General features: G+C 39.0%; 1 protein-coding gene across 12 annotated transcripts in view; it reads left to right on the top strand.

The window, feature by feature from the left end:
* RGS6 (regulator of G protein signaling 6) overlaps positions 1 to 21170 on the top strand; it is a 582245-nt gene that overhangs the window by 377282 nt on the left and 183793 nt on the right. For all 12 annotated transcript variants that reach the window (XM_027569202.2, XM_027569199.2, XM_035727884.1 and 9 more), the window contains exon 3: positions 9131 to 9230. In XM_027569202.2, the coding sequence (XP_027425003.1) occupies positions 9131 to 9230 (100 nt within the window). The remainder of the gene's footprint in view (positions 1 to 9130; positions 9231 to 21170) is intronic.

Genomic DNA, 21170 nt, shown 5'->3' with positions numbered 1-21170 from the left:
CTCAACCCTGACATCTTCCCCCAAGCAGACAACCACAATTCCTTGGTTTGGCTGTTAAGCTATTCAGAAGGAACAGAGAACAGTGGAATGTGAGGAAAGCCACCCACTTCCTCTCCAGGAGGACAAAATTCTAATCTGGTTTGGAAACAATGTAGAATACTGATATTCCAAACATGTATTCATGAGTAGGGGTCACCGTATGTATTAGTTTTCTCTTGCTGCTCTAACAAATTACCTCAAGTTTCATGGTTTAACACAAGATAAATTTACTATTGCACAGTTCTAGTTGTCAGAAGTCTGAAATGGGTAGCTCTGGGCTAAAATCAAGATTTGGGGTGGAGGGCATACCTTTTGAAGGCTCTAAGGGACAATTTGTTTTCTTGCTTTTTCTAGCTTCTAGAGGTCACCATATTCCTTACCATGTAGTCCTTCCCTTCATCTTTAAAGCCAACAGAGTCTCATTTCTCTGACATTTTTTCTATGGTCACATCTCCCTCTCTAAGTGACTATAGCTGGGAAGAGTCCTCATCTTTCATGGACACATAGGATTTGGCTGACCCCACCTGCATAACCCAAGCTAATCATGCACCCGTCTCAAGGGCCTTAACTTGAATCACACCTGCAAATTCTCTTTTGCCATAAGGTAACAGATTCACAGGTTCCAGCAAGTAGGATGTGGACAGCTTTTGAGGGGGTCATTTCTTCTGCCTTCCACACTGTGTACTGAACTTTTAAGCATAGGATATGGCCCCATCTTCTGCCTTTTCTTCCACTCTGCTAAAGAATTAGGTGAACTGGGGTCTGCTTGGGAACTGCTCTGGCAGCTGGTATACGGATCCAGAGAGCCAGCTCTGGGGCAAGACAGCCTAGGTTTGATAACCCGTGTTCTCATTATTCAACAGCCTCATTTGGCCTTGGACAATTTGCTTGCCCTAAGTATCAGTGTGTTTCTCTATAAAGGGAGTAGAATAAGAAGCAGATGGCATACAAATTAGGGCAATTTGAGAAGATTATAATAGAGATTTTAGGTCCTCTCACATTGCTAGAATGTTTTATTGATCAGTGTCCATTTTCCTCATTTGCATTGTAGCTGGCCTTCTGCAGTCCAAGATTCCTTATTCCATGGCTCACCCAAAGGACCTGCTCCACTCATATTTCCAAGCAAACAATAGATTCTTATACAAGAGACACTATGCCTTCTAAAGCTTTGCTGTTCCAGCCAAGCTGAGGGGAAAGTCATTTGCCCTAAAATATCATCAACAAGCCATTTGTTCATTGACCTAGAATGTCATTCTTGTCTGTTTTCCTCTTCAATTAAATGGGGGAAAATGTTTTCCATAAAAGTAATTTATGAAGCACTACATCCAGTAATATTGAAACCATAAAAATAAGCCTCCAGGAGACAGAACAAGGAACACTACTTTATCCTTCTACCCTGGCGTTGCCCCCCGGGTAATGTCAAGCATAGTGCACTGGGGAGCTGCTCTAAGCTCAACTGATACTTGGGTGCCTATGGAGCAATTCTTTGAACATTGTTGCTAAGGTTCATGGAATCTTGAGATTTCTGTTTATTTAATCCATTTCCAAAGCAGAATGATCTTTAAAAATGTAAATACCAAGTTCACTTTAAAATGCAGACCCTAATATATTAAGCATCCCATTAATGCTGGAATCCAAGATAAGTTCTTTAAGGATATAATACTCATGAGGGTGCCTGGGTGGCTCAGTCGTTAAGCATCTGACTCTTGATTTCAGCTCAAGTCATGATCTCAGGGTCCTGAGATCAAGTCCCACAGAGGGTCTGTGCTGGGCGTGAAGCCTACTTAAGATTGTCTTTCTCCCTCTCCCTCTGCCCCTCCCCGACCCCTCTCTCTCTCTAAAAAAAAAAAAAAAAAAAAAAAAAAGATAGTACTCATGATATGTAAGTAATGTCAATGTCCATCAATAGGTGAATGGATAAAGATGAGATATATATCTATAGATATATGTATATCTCCACAATGGAATATTACTCAGCCATAAAAACAATGAAATCTTGCTATCTGCAACAACTGGATGGCCTTGAGGCTATTATGCTAAGTGAAATAAAACAGAGAAAGACATACGACTTCACTTATATGTGCAAAACAAAGCAAATGGCCGAACAAGACAAATGGAAACCAACTCATTGATACAGAGAACAAACTGGTGGTTGCAAGAGGGGAGGGAGGTAGAGGGATAGGCAAAGTAGGTGAGGGGATTAAGAGGTACAATCTTCCAGTTATAAAATAAATAATACAAGGGGATGTAATGTACAGCCTAGGGAATATAGTCAATAATATTGTAACAACTTGGTCTGGTGACAGATAGTAACTAGGCTTACTGTGGTGACCATTTTGTAATGTATATAAATATTGAATCGCTATGTTGTACACCTGAAACTAGTATAATATTGTATGTCGATTATTCTTCAATTAAAAAAAAGAACATAGCACTCATGTCACTCATTCAATTATTCATCAATAAATATTTACTGGTCATCTATTAGGATTAAATAATGAGAAAAATAGTCTAATGGGTAAATGCAAGTACAAGTTAAAGTGATAATTGACATAGAGAAAAGATAGAGGGTCCTGTTAGAGCTTATAACAGAATAAGCACTGAGAACCACAGACGAATTTTAAGCGGGGGAGTTAAATGATGAATTTTTTCCTTCAAGGGTATCACATGGGTTGCAGTATGGAGAACAGATCAGAGAGGAATCAGGCCTGCCCAACCATCCTTTTTGAATGTTCTTTGATACAGGATCTTTGTGCCAGACAATGTTATTTGGTTAACCCAACCCCATTTCTGTTCCTCTCTTCCCATGCTTCCATGGGGTATGGAGGCTGGATAAGCTGAATGCCTTTTGCCCAGCTCCTTTTGCCATGTGACCCTGCTCTGGCCAATGAGACTAGAGCAGAGATCTGTTGGCATCTTCTGGGAAGGTATATGCTTTCTGGATAAAAGGAGTAAGAACAGCTGTACCAACACTCTGCCCTTCCTGCCTTTCTTATTATTATTTAATGTAGATGTGATGCCTAGAGCTGGGGCAGCTGTCTGGCAAGCATGAGGGAAAGTCCATGATGGTGGTTCACACAGAACTCTGTAACTGCACTAATGCTACCAGTCACCCATGTGCGCATTGCCTGTTATGTGGGAAAAATAATCCCCCATGTTTAGAGGTTGAATTTTTTTTTTTTTTTTTGCTTTCTATCAAAAGCATTTCAGACTGATAACAATGATTCAAAAGTAAGTTTAACTGAAAACAAATTAACAAGCATTTCAATCATTGTCATAGCCAGCACAAAGACTCTCAGAATTCCCCTCATGTCTTTGAAATCATCGTCTTTCGAACGGGATGGTGAAAAAGGAAAGGGAGTTCCCCTTGTGATGACCTCTGAAAGTAGTATTCCTTACTGCTTTGTGTTTCATTGGCAAGCTCCTTTGGAGCCCATACTTGGCTCTGTTGCCACATCCTTAACTTTGAGCCTCAATGCCTGAATTTTTCTGAAATGTATTAGTCCATGATGAAAGGGAACAGACTGTCTTTTACCCACTTCTGTAACAGTAGAAACTAAAACTATGCCAGGCACTTTGTAGGCGCTCAATAAATGTCCACTAACCCAGTAAGTGAAGCTGAGTACGTTTAGAAGTTGAGAATAGCAGTGTGCTATGTTTTTAAAAATAGAAATGAAAAATCGCCTGATCTTATGGAACACATATGGGACAGAGCATGCTCAGTGAAGCATACACATTTTGGATTAAGAAATGTGATTATCATTTGTCAACTCTGATTCTTGCCTCTGGGCTGATAAGATGTGTCCAAAGAGTCATTTTCACTCATTCACAGACACCTAAACAAAAGGGGTCTTTAATAAAATGCAGGAGCTGGAGTGACAGGCATTAGTAGTGAGAAATAGGCAATTGATTGTAAAGTCAAGATGAAACGCTTCAATAAAAAAGACCTTCATGCCTGAGGCATGTATTTTTTGCTAAAGTTGTGGTGGATATATATATATTTTTTTAAATAATGGTAATATAGTTTGCCTATTCTTGAAGTTTTTAAATCTTCCACTGAGGAAAAATTGGACAGGCTAAATACATTGGTTCACTGGATAATTAATTTACACAAACAAAACTAACATTGGCCCTTTGTCCTTCCTGTTAGGAGTGCCATCTGTATCAGCAGAGATGAGCAGGCATGGACTGGTCAGTAAGGAACAGTGTCAGGGCCTCTTTGGATCATGTCTCTGTCTGGCTTCTAATGACATTTGTCCAAAATGATTTCTGAAAACATTAAAACTCCCTGGTCCTGCTCAGCATGCCACCTTGCACAGGGAAGGGTTCTGTGTGGAGCCACCAGGCAGACGGGCAGCGTGGTGAATGGGGACCCAATGGCCTGACTGCCTGTCCTGTTCTTTCCTTGCAGACACAGCTTTGCATTTGTCAAGTCAGTGAAGGCTCTTGTGTCCTAGAACTAGAAATCTTCGTTTAGTGACCAGGACTCTCACTGTAGAGATGAGGGCAATAACGTCCAGAGAGGTTAAGGAACTTGTCCAGGGTTGACCCAGCACATCAGTGAAGCTGAGGCTAACATTTCTCCTGGGCCTCAGACCAGTGTTCTTCCTGCGGTCCTGCTGTGGCCTCACTTTGTGGAGAGATGGTTGCTTCTCCTCACGCCTCTCTTAATCCGACAGCTCTATCAGTGAATTCTGTCTACTGTCTCATGACATTCCTCAGTTCAAAGGAAACCCACCCTATGGTGGGTTTCCATTTGTCCTGCTGTTTGGAAGAATGTTCTACCTGCATGTCAGTGCTGAGTTTTGAGCTCCTTTGTAGGAAGGTATCCTGGTTGTTGGGACTCATCCAGGCAGAACCTGCTGAGCAGGCCAAAGAGGTTTTTTGCATCACTCACTGTCAAATAAGGGCCACCTTGTATTGATTGGCACAGGGAAACTGAGGTCCAACATTCTCTCTTATGACACGGAGCTTCATATTAAAGGGTATCAAGGAATTGATGTTGCTCTTCTCCAGGAACAAAAGTATTAAAACTTAGATGGGACTGAATAGCCAAGAAACTATAAGTAGATACCTTCCCATCTCTCCAGTCCCAGGAGCTGTGATCTATGAGTAGAAGATAAATCTCACCAAGTCTCCGGGACAAAGAGAGAAAAAACACAGAGCAGCTAGGCATCAGCAGTGGACCGAAATAAATCCTGAGATGGTTGATAATCTGATTATCTGGATCGATTTCTCTCTTTCCTTTTCCACCCCCTTAGGACTGAGCTAAACTTCCCCTTCAATGCAAACGGTATTAAGTGCTTTGTATCTGAAGAGCATGTCAGCAGACACTGGTTGAAAATAAGGTGAATCTTGGATTTGGTGGAGCTTGGGCATCATTAGAGTCAGGAAGACTTGGACAAGAATTTGGGCTTTGCCACTTATTAGCCATTTGTCCTGGGGTAAATCTAACCTTTCTCAGCCTAAATTTCAACATCTTTACTAAGTAACTTTAAGACTGAGAAATAAATTATATAATTTATTTAAAACAATACCAAGGACAGCGTTGATCATATGTAGGTGTTCTGAAAATGTTTGCCATTATAACGTATATAAACCCCTGGGAGCCCACTTTGGGTTTTTTGGTAGGTCGGTACTCTTAGCATTTCACCAGAAACCATGACCAAAAAAAATTCAGAAGTAGTATTATTAGCTGATATTGCAGAGGACCATGATCCAGAATCAAACTCAGCTATTACAAATTTTCATAACACAACAACAGAATGGGCTACAGAAGAGTATAGGCCCTGATAATTTTTAAGTAAATGGTGGATGGTATAATTGGAATTTTTGCATCCTTAAAAAGCGCTGGATTTTAGGATGCCCCACCTCAAGGACTCATTGATTCTTATTACTAAGTATTTGTGTGGCTTCAGCAATTTCTGATCCGTGCATTTATTTTAGAGCCCCATTGTATCAGTAAGCTATAGCCATAATTTTTCTGCAGAGCAAACCACCCAAACTCAGGGGATTACAACAATAAGCTCCTGAGTGTGCACATCAACTGAGGTTTGACCTATCCAGCTGTAGGTTGAGTCCCTTCTGCTCCAGATGTCTCTCACCTTCCTTGGAACAAAAACTATCTGATACAGGAGGGCAAGAGAAGACGATGAGCATGACCATGCAGGTACATTGAAAGCCTCTGCTCACATCATGTTCAGTATCCTCCCATTAGCCAGGCAAGTCACATGGCCAAGCCCAAAAGTCAAGGGGCAGACTCTCTGCCCACTGTGAGGCCAGGGCATAGAATTGGGTAATTATTAATACTATGGAGGAGTCGAGAATTGGGGACCAATGAACATTCTTCAGCACCTCTGGTGTTGTAAACTATTGCTGCAATGTAATTCCCTTTCTGGTCACTTAAGGTGGTTGTCCTTTTGATCTGGCTGTAACCTCTGATAAATAATATACCTCTTGGCACATTGTGAGCCTACATGAGAAGATAGGTCTTCTTTAATAAATACATCCTTTTAAAATTCGGTGGTGTGATGAAATGACTACACAGAGCATAGAAGAAAAGAATTGTGGAGCATTCCTCAGCACAGCCAGTCCTTAAATCCAGCCCACATCAGCAGAGACTGGAAATTACTGTCATCTAATGGCAAGTCAGGAGTCTAACTGAATTGAAATATTGGCTTCCCTCCAATTCCCAATGATTTTGAGTCCATTCTATAAAAAGCATCAATGTAACTGATATATGTGGTTTCAGATAGCACATCAGATCAAAAGCATAGATTACTTTGAAAATATGACCATTTTTTTCTAGGAATAACTCTCCTTGACTATCAGTAAGGAATACTCAGACTACTCTAAATCATTGGGTTAAGTTTAGGAGCAGTAAGGCAGGGCACTAGCTGAGATGATTAACATGAACGTGGATGAAAAGTCTTCTTATCCTGTCTTTTAACAGAATGCAGGTCTTCAGAGAATAACCTTTATTCTTAGCATGATATATCCATCCACTCCCTAAAGGGCCAGGAGCTTAAGATTCATTCTTATTATCACTACTTCTCAGGAAAACCCAGAAATAGCCAGAGGAAAGTGGTCTTCCTGCTTGGCTGCTTTTCTGGGAATCTTACTGAGTGGCAGCACAGCCCAGGAGTTAGAAACCTGAGCTCTGAGGTCTGTGGCTGTGTTTAAACTCAACTGGGTAGCTGTGTGACTTTGAGAAGGTTGTTTAACTTCTGTGGTGGTCATTGGTGCTGCTCACAGATGGTCAGTTCCCCTTTCCTGCTGGCACCCAGAAAACTGGACCCCCTGGCTCCTTTGTGGTAGGGTGATGCCATATAACTAGTTCTGGCTAAAGAATTGTGAGCAAAGGTGTTATATATAACTTCTTGGCCATAACATTTAATAATCAATGCAAGATTCTCCAGAATTCTCTCTTGTCCCTCTAGCACAATGATAAGCAACATTCAAGATGGTGGCTGTTCCATCAGCCTGGGTCTCAGAGTAACTACAATGAGCAGAGTCCCCCTGGTGACCTGTGATAGACTTGAAGCCTGAGAGAGAAATAAACTTGATTGTACTCAGCCATTGTGATTTTGAGGGTTATTTGTTAGAAAAACTTAACCTGATTTACCCTGGTTTGATATTTGAAAAACAGTGGAATCTAGCTTGTGAAGTAATCATGAAGATTAAATAGGATAATATGTGTATATACTTGGAATAATACCTAGCACATAGTAAATTCTTAATATATTTTAGCTATTGTAATATAATTATTAAGTTATTCTGTATCCTAACCTAGTCTCTAATGACTTATTCATATCTATCAAACAAGTTGCCATGTGACTTTGAGAAATTCAACCTCAAATTGCAATACAAGTATGTTAGACTAGATGGGCTAGAGTTTTAAATCTCTAGACTTAGGGGCGCCTGGGTGGCTCAGTCGTTAAGCGTCTGCCTTCAGCTCAGGTCATGATCCCAGAGTCCTGGGATCGAGGCCCACATCGGGCCCCCTGCTCTGCTGGAAGCCTGCTTCTCCCTCTCCCGCTCTCCCTGCTTGTGTTCCCTCTCTCACTGTGTCCCTCTCTGTCAAATAGATAAATAAAATCTTTAAAATAAAATAAAAAATAAATCTCTAGACTTAAAGTTATGTGCATCTTTTATGGAAGTACTCAGAAGATCATCCTTGTGTTTCACAGATATTCTGTTGCTTAGGGCAACAAGATGTATGATAAAACTAAACATCATCTTCTCCCCTTTTCCAGTTGCTCCTTACCCTCAACTCCCCAAACAATAAGATCTATGTCCTTGTCACAGATTGTTCTGTATCCTATTCTGAAGCTTTCTGCCCAGGAAATTACATCTGGCTTGTAAATTCTTAGCTACAAATTGGTTTCCCAATATATGCACCTACATCCTTAGTAATCCATTTTCTCTCTCAGCTCTGTGTTCAACATATATACATAATATCTTGTTTTATTAACAAAATCTCACTGGCTTCAAGCCACAGCCTACCATAGACTTTCTTTTGGCAATGTGGTCTTCTTTAGCCCAAAAGGAGAAGATTCTGTCGTTGTTCCACTTTAATCCTGGCATAAAGTGACCACCCTCACACCACCACAACCAACCACTGAAACCTGTCCTCTAGTTTCTCTGGATTAGAACTTTCCATGTCTTAATTTACAGTATTTATTTTTCTCCTGTGTGATTCTGCCTGGATCCTGCACTGGTCCCAAAGGCCAGATGGTTCATATTGTTCAGCCCATATATAAACCAAATTTGGGACAAAGGAGAAATTTCATTGCATATTGAATTACAAGTTGGATTTCATTAGGAATCCTAATATTTCTCCTTCCTTACCTTCTTGATCTAGGAGTCTGTTCTTGTAGACTATGCTTTATGCTCTTATATATAACCTCATGGCCTCCCCACCCACCCCCAGTGCTTGGTTTATTGCAGATCCTGCTACTACATTTATTAGCTGTCTAGGCGGAGGCTTTTTTTTATATCTGTTGTTCATACATGTTCATACATGTTCATTTTGGCTATTAATAAACTATTACTTTATGGGAGGAAATGACACTTCTTTATCCTCTTTCAGATTGAAGACATAATTACAAAGATGCAAGATGACAAGACAGGTGGTGTGCCCATCAGAACGGTCAAGAGCTTTCTCTCCAAAATTCCCAGTGTTGTCACAGGTAAACACTCTCCTTACAAGTGTTGGTGGCAATAGGAAAGGCTGCTGAAGAGTTGTATAGTCTTGATTGTGCCCTGGGGTGTGTCTGAGAATTTGTGACTAGTAAAGATGATACATTCAATGTGCTTCTTAAACAAAGTCGAGCTCTGGTCATGGTTTCCAGAAGCTACTCTTTGCCAGTGATTCAGAATTGTGTTACCATGACCAGCCCTTCTGTGTACAGGGTGAGGCTTCTGGAAAGAAACAAGCTCATTAATGAACTGGATAGCCCATCAGCAATTTGGCCTATGAGATTTACACAAGTGCAGATATATTAAAGAAAGTATTTTAGTTTTAAACAAGCTTTAAGAAAGTCTTGTGTTCAAATTCTGCAAAATGCTTTTATTTTAAGTTTTTAACTCACTGTACTTGAACTCTTGAAAGAAGTGGTTTTAGAATATTTTTCTGCAATACTTTGAGGATTTTGTGTGTTTTGTATGCTCAGACATTTTTAAAATTAATTATGAAGTGTATCAAACACATGGTTATAGTTTCAGATATAATACTAAAACAGACCACCTGTGCCCAACATCCTGCTTCCTAAATAATGTGTCATCAGTATCTTAGAGCCCCTTGTGAGCCTAATGGATGACATCTGCCTCCCTTTCCACCACAAGTAACCACTATATACTTTTATCCTTATCAATTTGTTGCTTTTCTTCATAATTTTACCACGTGGGCATGCATCCCTTATATCTAAACAGATAACCAAATAAATTAAGATAAAATTGTAGGTAGTTCTCTCATTATCAAAATATAGCTATTTGCTTTCCAAATTATAGAATAATTAAAATAAAAAATACTGACAATACCAAGTGTTGGTGAGGCTGTTGAGCAACTGGAACTCTCACACACTGCTGATGGGAAGGTAAAAATGCAACTACTCTGGAAGTTTCTTATAATGTTAGACAAATGCTTACCATATGACCCAGGAATCCCACTCCTTGGCATTTATCCGAGAGAAATGAAAATGTGCATTCAGACGAAAACTCGTGAGTATTTATAACAACTTTATTTTTAATCACCAAAGCCTGGACACAACCCAAATGCCCTTTAATGTGTGAATGAATAAACAAACTGTGGTAGACCCATATTCATTAATAAAAAGGAGTGAACTATTGATACAGGCACCAACTTAGATGAACCTCAAAGTTATTTTTCTGAGTGAAAGAAGCCAGTCTCACAAGATTGCATGCTATATGATTCCATTTATATGATACTCTAAACAAGCCCAAAACTATAGTGATGGAGACAGATCAGTGGTTGCCAAAGACTGAGAGCTGAGGAAGCATATGACTATAAAGCGATCACATGAAGGAATTTTATAAGGTTACAGTGGAACTATTCTGTATCCTGATTGTGGTGGTGGTGGTAACATTAATTTATATGTAGGTCAAAATTCATAGAACAGCACACCAAAAAAAAAAGAGTCAATATTAGTATATCACCTTAAAAAATAAATACATTCAACTGAGGTACCCATAAGTTTCCTAACTCATTATTCAGACTGTCACTATTTGAACTCAGGTACCAAATAGATGTGGATAATGAAGGATGATTGTATTGTTAGTATGCTCTAATTTTGAAATTTATATAAATGGAATTATAATATTGGCTATGATATATTTTTCATACATTTCTGGATTTTGCTTGATAAAATGTTGTTTAGCATTTTTAAATCTATTTTCATGGCAAGATTAGTTTGTTGTTTTTCTTACTTACCCTCCTTGCTGGTTTGGGTATCAAATTTATGCTAGACTCCTAAGATGAACCATGAATATTTCTTTTGTTGATATTGTGTTGTTCTCTGAAAAATGTTTTTCTCTTTAATCTAGATTTTAGGTGTTTCTTTTCAGTTATTTTATTCTTTTATTTCTAGAAGTTCCATCTGGTTCTTTTTCCAGTGTATTTGGTCATTCATTCAACACATATTTATTAGGTGCTTACTCTGTTCTAAACATTGCTGGGCAGTGGGGATTCAGAAATAAATGAAACAAATAAAAATTTCTGTTCATGGAATTTTAGATTCTAATGGAGGAGACAACAAAATAAATAAGGAAAATTTGCAGAATTTCAGGTCGTGATAAAAGCCAAAGAGAAAAATAAAAGTGTGAAAGGGGGATAGTAGTGTTGCAACTTTGGAACGGGTGGCCAAAAAATACTCTGAGAAGGTAACATTTGAGTAAAGATGGAAGGAAGATGAAAGATTGAGTCATGTGGATATTGAGGGAAAGAGCATTCCAGAAAGCAAGTGCTAAGTCTCCAAGGCAGGCATGCTCTGGCATACAAAAGTCAGTGAAAGAAACAGAAGGAGCAGCTGGAGATGAAGAGGAAAATCAGGAGGACATGGTTTCTTAGAAGCCAGATTCTCAGAAAGTGTTTCAAGGAAGAATGGAGTGATCTACTGTGTCAAAAGCTGCTGATAATCAAGTAAGATAAGCACTGAGAATCAACCTTTGAACTTAGCAACAATTGAATTCAACTGCTGACCTTGATAAGTGCACACTCCGTGAAGCATTTGGGAAAGGGGATAGCAAAAAGCCTTATTGGAGTGGGTTCAAGTTAAAATGGGAGGAGAGTGATTTGAGGTAGTGAGTATAATTAATCTTTGAAGGAGTTTTCCTTAAAAGGAAGAAATGCAGTAGAATATAGAGGGGTAAGTGGAGTCAGACATGTAGGTTTTTAAGTAATATCAAAGTGACAATATGCTTATATGATGATGGCAATGACTCACTAGGGAGGGGAAAATGCTGCAGGAGATAGAGGAAAAATTTGAGAAGCGATATCATTGAGTAGGTAAGAGATTGAATCTAATGCACATTAGTTGGGTTGTTCTAGCTAGAAACACGTACAATTTATTCATAGGAAGACGAGTAGAGGCACAGTAGATGCACAGAGTTGCGAATAAACACCGTGGGGTGGTGGGAGCTTGTAGGAGTCTCCTTCTAATTGTTTCTATTTTCTTAGTAATATGGAAAGGAAAGAAGGTGGAAATGTTAGGTTTGAGAAGAGATTAGAAGCTGTGAAATAGTCATCTAGGGGTGTAAAGAGGTTGTCTGGACTAAGGAAATAGAGTTTGTGAGGTAGCATTAAGGACCCTCTTGAGATTATTAATATTTATGAATTTAAAGAGAGGCAATTCTTTCTTGAACCACATTTAGCTCTCTGGATTTGGACATGTGTCAGGTAGAAAGCTGGACTTAATTAAGGCTATAGCAAGTATGAGAGTATAATAAATCAAGAGAGGCAAGAGAGTAACCGAAATGATTGACCATTAAATTTTAACTGAGTAAGGATGGAAGTGAAACATGAGATGGGTGAGGAATAGTGAAGAGTAGTGAATAGTGAAGATGACCATAAACTTTACAGTCTGGTGGAAAAGGAGTTTTGGGGGCCAAAGTAAGAGCTAGAAATGTAGGGAGTGGTGATTGGATAGTAGAATGTTTGAAATTGGGATTATGGAGGGATTGCAATTTATTGGTGGTCACAAGATATGAGGTATGACCATGGGAATAAATGACTGAGATAGGATGGAGGTAGAAGAGAGGAGGTCAAGGAACTAAGGGGCCATGATTTGGGAAGACTGAACTATGTGGATATTGAAATCACTACAGGGGGGTAGTTAGAGAGGGTGATTGTGAGTCTGTGGTTAAAATCTTCATGGAATGAGAGAGAGCCCTAGGCATCAGTAGATGACTTTCACAACAAGAGGTATAGGTGGTTTAATCTGATGTTATGAGAGTCAAAGCTAATCATTTTTGGTAGAAGAGGCAGGGAATGAAGACAGTCTAAAAGAAGACATGAGAAGCTAGGGTGTCACTTACCTGCCTTCAAACCTATGGTGTGTAAGGCATGGGAGGGAAAATAGCCACTGCCTCAGAGAGCTGCAGGAAACCAGGGCTGTTGAGAAAGAACAAGAAGACGAAGGGAATATTCACTGAAAAAGATGAGGATATGAACAATTTTATGTATGATTGACCATGAGTTCCAGAAGGCAAGTGAAAGGCTTTCAGGAAATGGTATATATATAACCTGGGTAATAAGTGTCCACGGTTGCTATGTACCAGGCACTAGAGTAGTCACAGGAGATGTAAAGATAAATAAAAACCTAGTCTCTGCTTTTCAAAAACTGTTAATCTAATGAGAGAAACAGACACAGGTACACCAATAATTATATGAGCTGTGTGTTATGATAGAAAAAATGAACAAAGCCCAGAAGAAAGAATCATGAGTTTTTCTTGAGTAGGTCTGGAACATTTCTCTGAGGTTGTATATCAGTTTTCTATTACTGCATAACCAGCCACCGCAAATTATAATGATTTTTTATTTCTTGTGATCATGATTCCATGAATTGGTAATCCAGGTAGTTCTTCTGCTGGTCTTACCCATGAGGCCCTAGTCATCTGATGGTTCAGTGGAGACTAGAGGTCTGTGATGGGCTTACTCATTTGTTTGGCAGTGGTGCTTACTCTTAGATGGGGCTTCAGTTCTCCTCTGTGTCACCTTGTATCACCCAGCAAATTAGACTGGGACTGAGACTGATGATCTCAGAGTTCTAAGGGGGAAAGGGAGAAAACTACAAGGCTTCTTAAGGCCTAAACTCCGGAACTCATGCAATGTTAAGTACCTGTAGTCGATTCTCCAAAGCAAATCACAAGACCAGCCTAGATTGAAGAGGATAGAGAAACCAACTTCTGGTGGAGGAATAGAATGTCACATTGACATAAGGAGACGTGATTCTTTAGGGGCCATTATTATAATGATCTACCACATGAAATCATTTTAGAACTGGATCTTAAACATAAGTTGGAAACTGGGGAAGGTCATTCCAGGCAGAGAAAATAGAATTTTCATGGGCCGAAATGCATGAAAAGTATGACAGATTGCAGCAGAGATGAGCTCGTTTATGTGGTTATAATTTAAAATGCATGTATGTGTGCATGTATTTGAAGAGAGGAGTACATTGGCAGATTTGAAGAGAGGAGTACATTGGCAGAATACCCAGAGAAATTAAAAGGATATGAGACTTAACCTTAATAAGAGATTATAGGGGCACCTGGGTGGCTCAGTGGGTTAAGCATCTGCCTTTGGCTCAGGTCATGATCTTAGGGTCCTGGGATCGAGCCCCAGATCAGGCTCCCTGCTTAGTGGGGAGCCTGCTTCTCCCTCACCTTCTGCCGCTCCCTCTGCTCATGCTCTCTCGCTCAGTCTCTCTGTAAAGTAAAATAAATAAAATCTTTAAAAAAAAAACAACAGATTATAAAGGAACTTGACTTATAGAATTTATCTCAAAGGTAATGGTTTTAAATAGGAGCAACATCATATCTATGTGTTAGAGGCACCCCAATGTTCATAGCAGCAATGTCCACAATAGCCAAACTGTGGAAGGAGCCGAGATATCCTTCAGCAGATGAATAAATAGAGAAGATGTGGTTTATATATGCAATGGAATATTACTCAGCCATCAGAAAGGATGAATATGTACAATTTACACTGACATGGATGGAACTGTAGGGTATTATGCTAAGTGAAATAAGTCAGAGAAAGACAATTATCATATGGTTTCACTCATATGTGGAATATAAGAAACAGTGCAGAGGATCATAGGAGAAGGGAGGGAAAACTGAATGGAAAGAAATCAGAGAGGGAGACAAACCATGAGAGACCCTTAATTCTGGAAAACAAGCTGAGGGTTGTGGAGGGGGAAGTAGGTGGGGGATGGGGCCATTGGGGGATGGGCATTAAGGAGGGCACATGATGTGATGAGCACTGGGTGTTATATGCAACTGATGAATTATTGAACACTGCATCTGAAACTAATGATGTACCATATGTTGGCTAATTGAATTTAAATTAAAAAAAAAAGCAGGAAGAGACAGGGAACATGAAAACTGGTTAGAGAATCTTTAGATGAGGGAGTCTAAGCAGGAAATAAGGAGTCAGAGTATCAACTGGAACCACAGCTTTAGAGCTGCTCCTCGTTTCATTTTCACAAAGATTCTGTAAGGTAAGAATTGTTCTTATCTCCATTGTACAGGTGAGGAACCCACTAATTCAAGAGCATAAGTTGCTTTTCTGAGGTCACACAGCTAGTCAGTCCCAGGACCCCTGCCTCCAGTGCACCCCATGAAAGAATAGTGACTGTAAGATTCTGAGGGAAAGATAGAATAAAAGATAGATGGGACTTGGTGACTAGATGTGGGGCAAAGGGGGATTCGTTCAATATAGGATCCCGGTTAACGTGGTGGATTAAATACATTCATCTTTTTCTCCTTTGAAACCCCACAAAAATGATAATAAAGGATTTTTTAAAGATGTAATCCCAAAGTTGGAGGCCATTACTATAACAATACAATGTGAAAAGTAAGTATCCTTGGATTAAATATCCTTGAAAAGATAGTCCAATACAAAAGACAATCAATGCCTCACTCTCAAGATGTGCAGGTATGTGAGATACTCGTGGAGAAACAGTTCCCAACACAGGAGACAGTAACAACAAAATTTAGGGATCTGAAAAGCAAATGGATGCACAGTAACAGGCACAGCTCTGAGGCAACCTAACCATCACTAGTCAGTGGAGAAAGCTAAAAAACAACTCTATTTATGTGATAGAGTCCTCAAAAGGCTCAAATGCTTGTAGTTCTATCTAGTTAGAATGCATTTGTCCAACATACTCACCTTCTGCTTAACCACCACTCCATGGGCCAATCACCAACTCAGTGTCTACTGTTGAGTGCTATCAGGTCCCACACTGCCAGCACAGCTCGGGCTGGAGTTGAGATTGCCCCTAACACCAATCCAACTCTGGGACAAAAGATAAATCTCACGTTCAACCCAGTCAAGGTAGGCAGCATACATGACATTCAGCCAGCACCTGCTGTGACCCAGGGAAGAGTTAGCAATTGGAATACAGGAACCTCATTTGGCAATGCCAACAAGCACAGAAGAACTTAAGTCTGCACCAGTGGGAACTCAGCAGCCACAGACTGAAACAGAATTTAGCTGTAATGTTGTCGGAGGGAGCCACGGTTGTAGCCAATCCCATGAGCATTATGTTTAAACCCATAGCCAGAGTGCTAGCACCAACACAGCAGCCCCAAGCTCTTCACCTCCACCGCCAACCTTCTCTAGAGAAAATCTGGGATGATATTTCAGGAAAACATTATACCTCTTCAATCTCCTTAAGTTGCTGGTACTAGAGTAGAGAGCTACATCCAGAAAAAATCTAGATCACTGAGACCTTCTAGTACCAAACCCAAGGTGGAAATCCATGAATATGTGGCCACTCTGTTACTGTGCCAATGGAGATTGTGTGTACAGACCAGTAATCAGCCCACATTGCAGCCTTTACTCCCACTCAGAACCTGCATCCATCTTTCTAACCTTTAGTGAAATAGCCCATCACCCATCACCACCAGCAGATACCCTCTCACACGTTTTGGGAGTTTTGCTCCAACACTGGTGTTTCCCCCCCATGGGCAGCAGCTAGGAGTAGCTTTCTCTCTTCTGTATCAGGACCCCATTTCCTCAGTAAAGATTAAAAGGTAAAGATTAAAAATGGTGGATGAAATGAGGCTGGTGTAACCAACACAATGTTTCTATCACTTGTATTGGTGGACAACAAATTGTCCATACCTACATGTGACCGACCACCTGAATAAAACAGAAAGTGAATTCCATGGGAGAGGGCAAGAAGATGGAGACAAATAGTGCAATGAGTGTCCTGTGGTGAAAGCTGAGAAGTATGAGATTCCTCCCAAAGATCGTATTGATGAGGGGCATGTAAGAAAAGCTCTAGAAAGCTACTGATCACCACTTTCTCAGAAGCATGGTAAAAACCAAAGATGAGAGTAACATTAATCTGAATGTATCCCTGCTGGAAGGCCCATCTTTGTGCTGTCCAGCAACTACCCTGAGTTGAGAATCTTACTAACTTATCCAAATCATCCCAAAGATAAAGAATAAACAACTGTTAGTGACTTACACCAAATAAATAAACTAATACATGTGAATATGCAGATGTATACGTTTGTAATAGATCAAACGAGTGAGTCTGGGTGAGAGACTCCAAACTGAAGTTTCTAGAGTATAAGGAAAATTCCCTTATACAGAATGCATTTGCAAAAAAAAAAAAAAAATCAACATTGAAATAAAGGAAAATACAGAGACTTAGTAAATAGACTGAAAAATGGAATTTGTGAGGAATAAGGGTATAGGTGATGGGAAGATATAAGAGCTGAACACTGAAATAAAGCTTTCTAGAATTCACAGGTGACATTAAAAGGATCCGTGACACCCAGTGACACAAAAAGATCAGAGTTGAGTGGATGTTATTTCTTTCAGATGAGTCCCTTTGAAGCAGGCTTTATGGTGCATTTGTTTACAACTTTACTAATGTTTTGGTGCCTATCAGTTGGAACTAATGACACAAGAGGTGGTAGACCTTTCTTGACCTCCCATCCTACAAATTAAATTTATTTTGTTAATTCATGCAGGACCCATAGAGAGCCTGGACAGAAAGTACTTATTTGATCATTTATGTTGAAAATAAAACCTTTCCTATCATGTTACTCGGTCCTTTTTCTTCTGGCCTTTAAATATGTGATCTAACCTTATTGGTCAGATCTTTATTAATAATAATTATTTAATAAAAATAAATATAATAACTTTTAAATTTTAATTCCAATACAGTTAACATACAGTATTATATTAATTTCAGGTGTACAATATAGTGATTCAACAACTCTATGCATTAAGATAAGTGTACTCTTAATTCCCTTCACCTATTTCACCCATCCCTCCCCTCCTCCCCCTGGTAATCATCTGTTTGTTCTCTATAGTTAAGAGTCTGTTTGGGGGTTTGTCTCTTTTTTTCTTTGTTCATTTCTTTTGTTTCTTAAGTTCCACATATGAGTGAAATCATATGGTATTTGTCTTACTTTGATTTATTTTGCTTAGCATTATACTCTCTAGATCTCCATCCATGTCATTGCAAATAGCAAGATTTCATTTTCTTTTATGGCTGAGCAATAGTCCATTGTATGTATGTGTGTGTGTGTGTGTGTGTGTGTGTGTGTGTGTGTTTGTGTATCACATTTCTTTATCCATTTATCTATCAATGAGCTACTTCCTTAATTTAGCTATTGTAAATAATGCTTCAATAAACATGGGAGGGCACGTGTCATTTTAAATAAGTGTTTTTGCTGTGGAAGGAATTGAGATGCCCCTCAACAGTTGTATGGATAAAGAAGATGTGGTCCATATATACAATGGAATATTACTCAGCCATCAGAAAGGATGAATATGTACAATTTACACTGACATGGATGGAACTGGAGGGGATTATGCTAAGTGAAATAAGTCAAGCAGAGAAAGACAATTATCATATGGTTTCACTTGTATGTGGAACATAAGGAATAGAGTGGAGGACCATAGGGGAAGGGAGGGAAAACTGAATGGGAAGAAATGAGAGAGGGAGACAAACCATGAGAGACTCTGGACTCTGGGAAACAAACTGAGTGTTACAGAAGGGAGAGGGTTGGGGGCATCAGGTGACCAGGTGATGGGTATTAAGGAGGGCCCATGTCGGGATGAGCAATTGATGTTATACACAATTAATGAATCATTGAACACTACAACAAAAACTTATGATGTACTATATGCTGGTTAACTGAACATAATAAAAAAATTAGTGTTTTTGTACTCTTTGGGTAGATACCCAATAGTGTGATTACTGGATCATATTTTAATCCTATTTTTAATTTTTTGAGGAACCTCCAGACTGTTTTCCACAGTGGCTGCACTAGTTTTCATTCCCAAGAAGAGTGCAAGAGGGTTCTTTTTTCTCCACATCCTTGCCAACACTTGTTATTTCTTGTGTTTTTTATTTTAACCATTCTGACAAGAGTGAGGTACTCTCTCATTGTGGTTTTAATTTGCATCTCCCTGATGATTAGTGATGTTGAGCATCTTTTCATGTGTCATGTCTTCTTCAGAGAAATGTCTGTTCATGTCTTCTGCCTACTTTTAATTGGATTATTTGTTGTTTTGGTGTTGAGTTGTATCAGTTCTTTATATATTTTGGATACTAACCCTTTATTGGATAGGTCATTTGCAAATATCTTCTCCCATTCAGTAGGTTGTCTTTTAGTTTTGTTGATTTTTTTCTGTGAAGAAGCTTTTTATTTTGATGTAGTCCCGATAGTTTATTTTTGCTTTTGTTTCCCTCACCTCAGGAGACCTACCTAGAAAAATGTTGCTAAGGCTGATGTCAGAGACATTACTGCCTGTGCTCTCTTCTAGGATTTTTGCGGTTTTGGGTTCACATTTAGGTCCTTAATCCATTTTGAGTTTATTTTTATGTATGGTGTAAGAAAGTGGTCCAGTTTCATTCTTTTGCATGTAGATCTCCACAGTTTTTCCAACACCATTTGTTGAAGGGACTGTCTTTTTCCCACTGCATATTCTTGCCTCTTTTGTTGAAGATTAATTGACCATATATAATTGTGGGTTTATTTCTGGGCTCTCTATTCTGTTCTATTTATCTACGTGTCTGTTGTTGTGCCAGTACCATACTGTTTTGATACTACAGCTTTGTAGTATAACTTGAAATCTGGAATTGTTCTACCTCCAGCTTTTTCTTCAAGATTGCTTTGACTATTCAGGGTCTCTTATGCTTCCATACCCATTTTAGGATTGTTTGTCCTAGCTCTGTGAAAAATGCTATTGGTATTTTGATAGGGATTGCATTAAATCTGTAGATTGCTTTGGGTAGTATGGACATTTTAACAGTATTTGTTCTTCCAATCCATGAGCATGGAATATCTTTCCATTTGTCTGTGTCATCTTCACTTCTTTCATCAATGTTTTATAGTTTTCAGAGTACAGGTCTTTCACCTCCTTGATTAACTTTATTCCTAGGTATTTTATTATGTGTGGTGAAATTGTAAGTGGGATTGTTTTCTTAATTTCTCTTTCTGCTGCTTCATTATTAGTGTATAGAAATGCAAAGCATTTTTGTATATTGATTTTGTATCCTGAGCACTGACAGAATGCATTTATCAGTTCTAATAGTTTTTCAGTGGAGTCTTTAGAGTTCTCTATATGTAGTATCATGTCATCTGCAAATAGTGAAAGTTTTACTTCTTCCTTATCAATTTGGATGCCTTTTATTAATTTTTTTTTGTCCAATTGCTGTAGCTAGGACTTCCAGTACTATGTTGAATAAAAATGTTGAGAGTAGACATTCTTGTTTTATTCCTGCTTTTAGGGGAAAAGCTCTGTTTTTCACCATTGAGTATGATGTTAGCTGTGAGTTTTCCATTTATGGCCTTTATTATGTTGAGATGTGCTCCCTCTAAAATAAATAAATTTAATAAAAATAAAAGACTTGTATTGATCTAACCGTATTAGACTTTACCTAATATAAAGACTTGAGGAAGTTTCAGGTTTGGAAGAGAAGACACAAGATCAGTCTTAGTCATGTTGAGTTAGAAGTTTTGAAGAGATATTTAGGTGGTGTTTTCCAGGAGACAGTTAGAAATGAGGAAATGAAGTTCTGGGAAACATTTTCTATAAGAGATATGGGTTTAGGAATCATCAGATCCTAAGTGGCAGGGGATTTCAGGGAAATGATGGGGCCCTAAAATTTGTATATCTTCATGTATGAGCTGTATACCAGTCTATCCCCTATCTAGCCTGAGATAACACACCATCATATTTTATGATTTTGAGTTTGAAATTTTCCTGCTGATGTGAGAAAATTATCTTCACCTCGCAGATAAAAACTCATGGGCAAATTCATAGATGTTGCTAGGATGAAGAGAAGAAGGGTTGACCATTGGTTCACCTATGGGTTAGACATCTTTTTTTTTTTTTTCTAAGAGATAGAGAGCATGAGCAG

This window comes from Zalophus californianus, chromosome 6, assembly GCF_009762305.2.
Source record: "Zalophus californianus isolate mZalCal1 chromosome 6, mZalCal1.pri.v2, whole genome shotgun sequence".
Classification (NCBI taxonomy): Eukaryota; Metazoa; Chordata; class Mammalia; order Carnivora; family Otariidae; genus Zalophus; species Zalophus californianus.
This window is presented reverse-complemented; position numbering and strand designations above follow the sequence as displayed.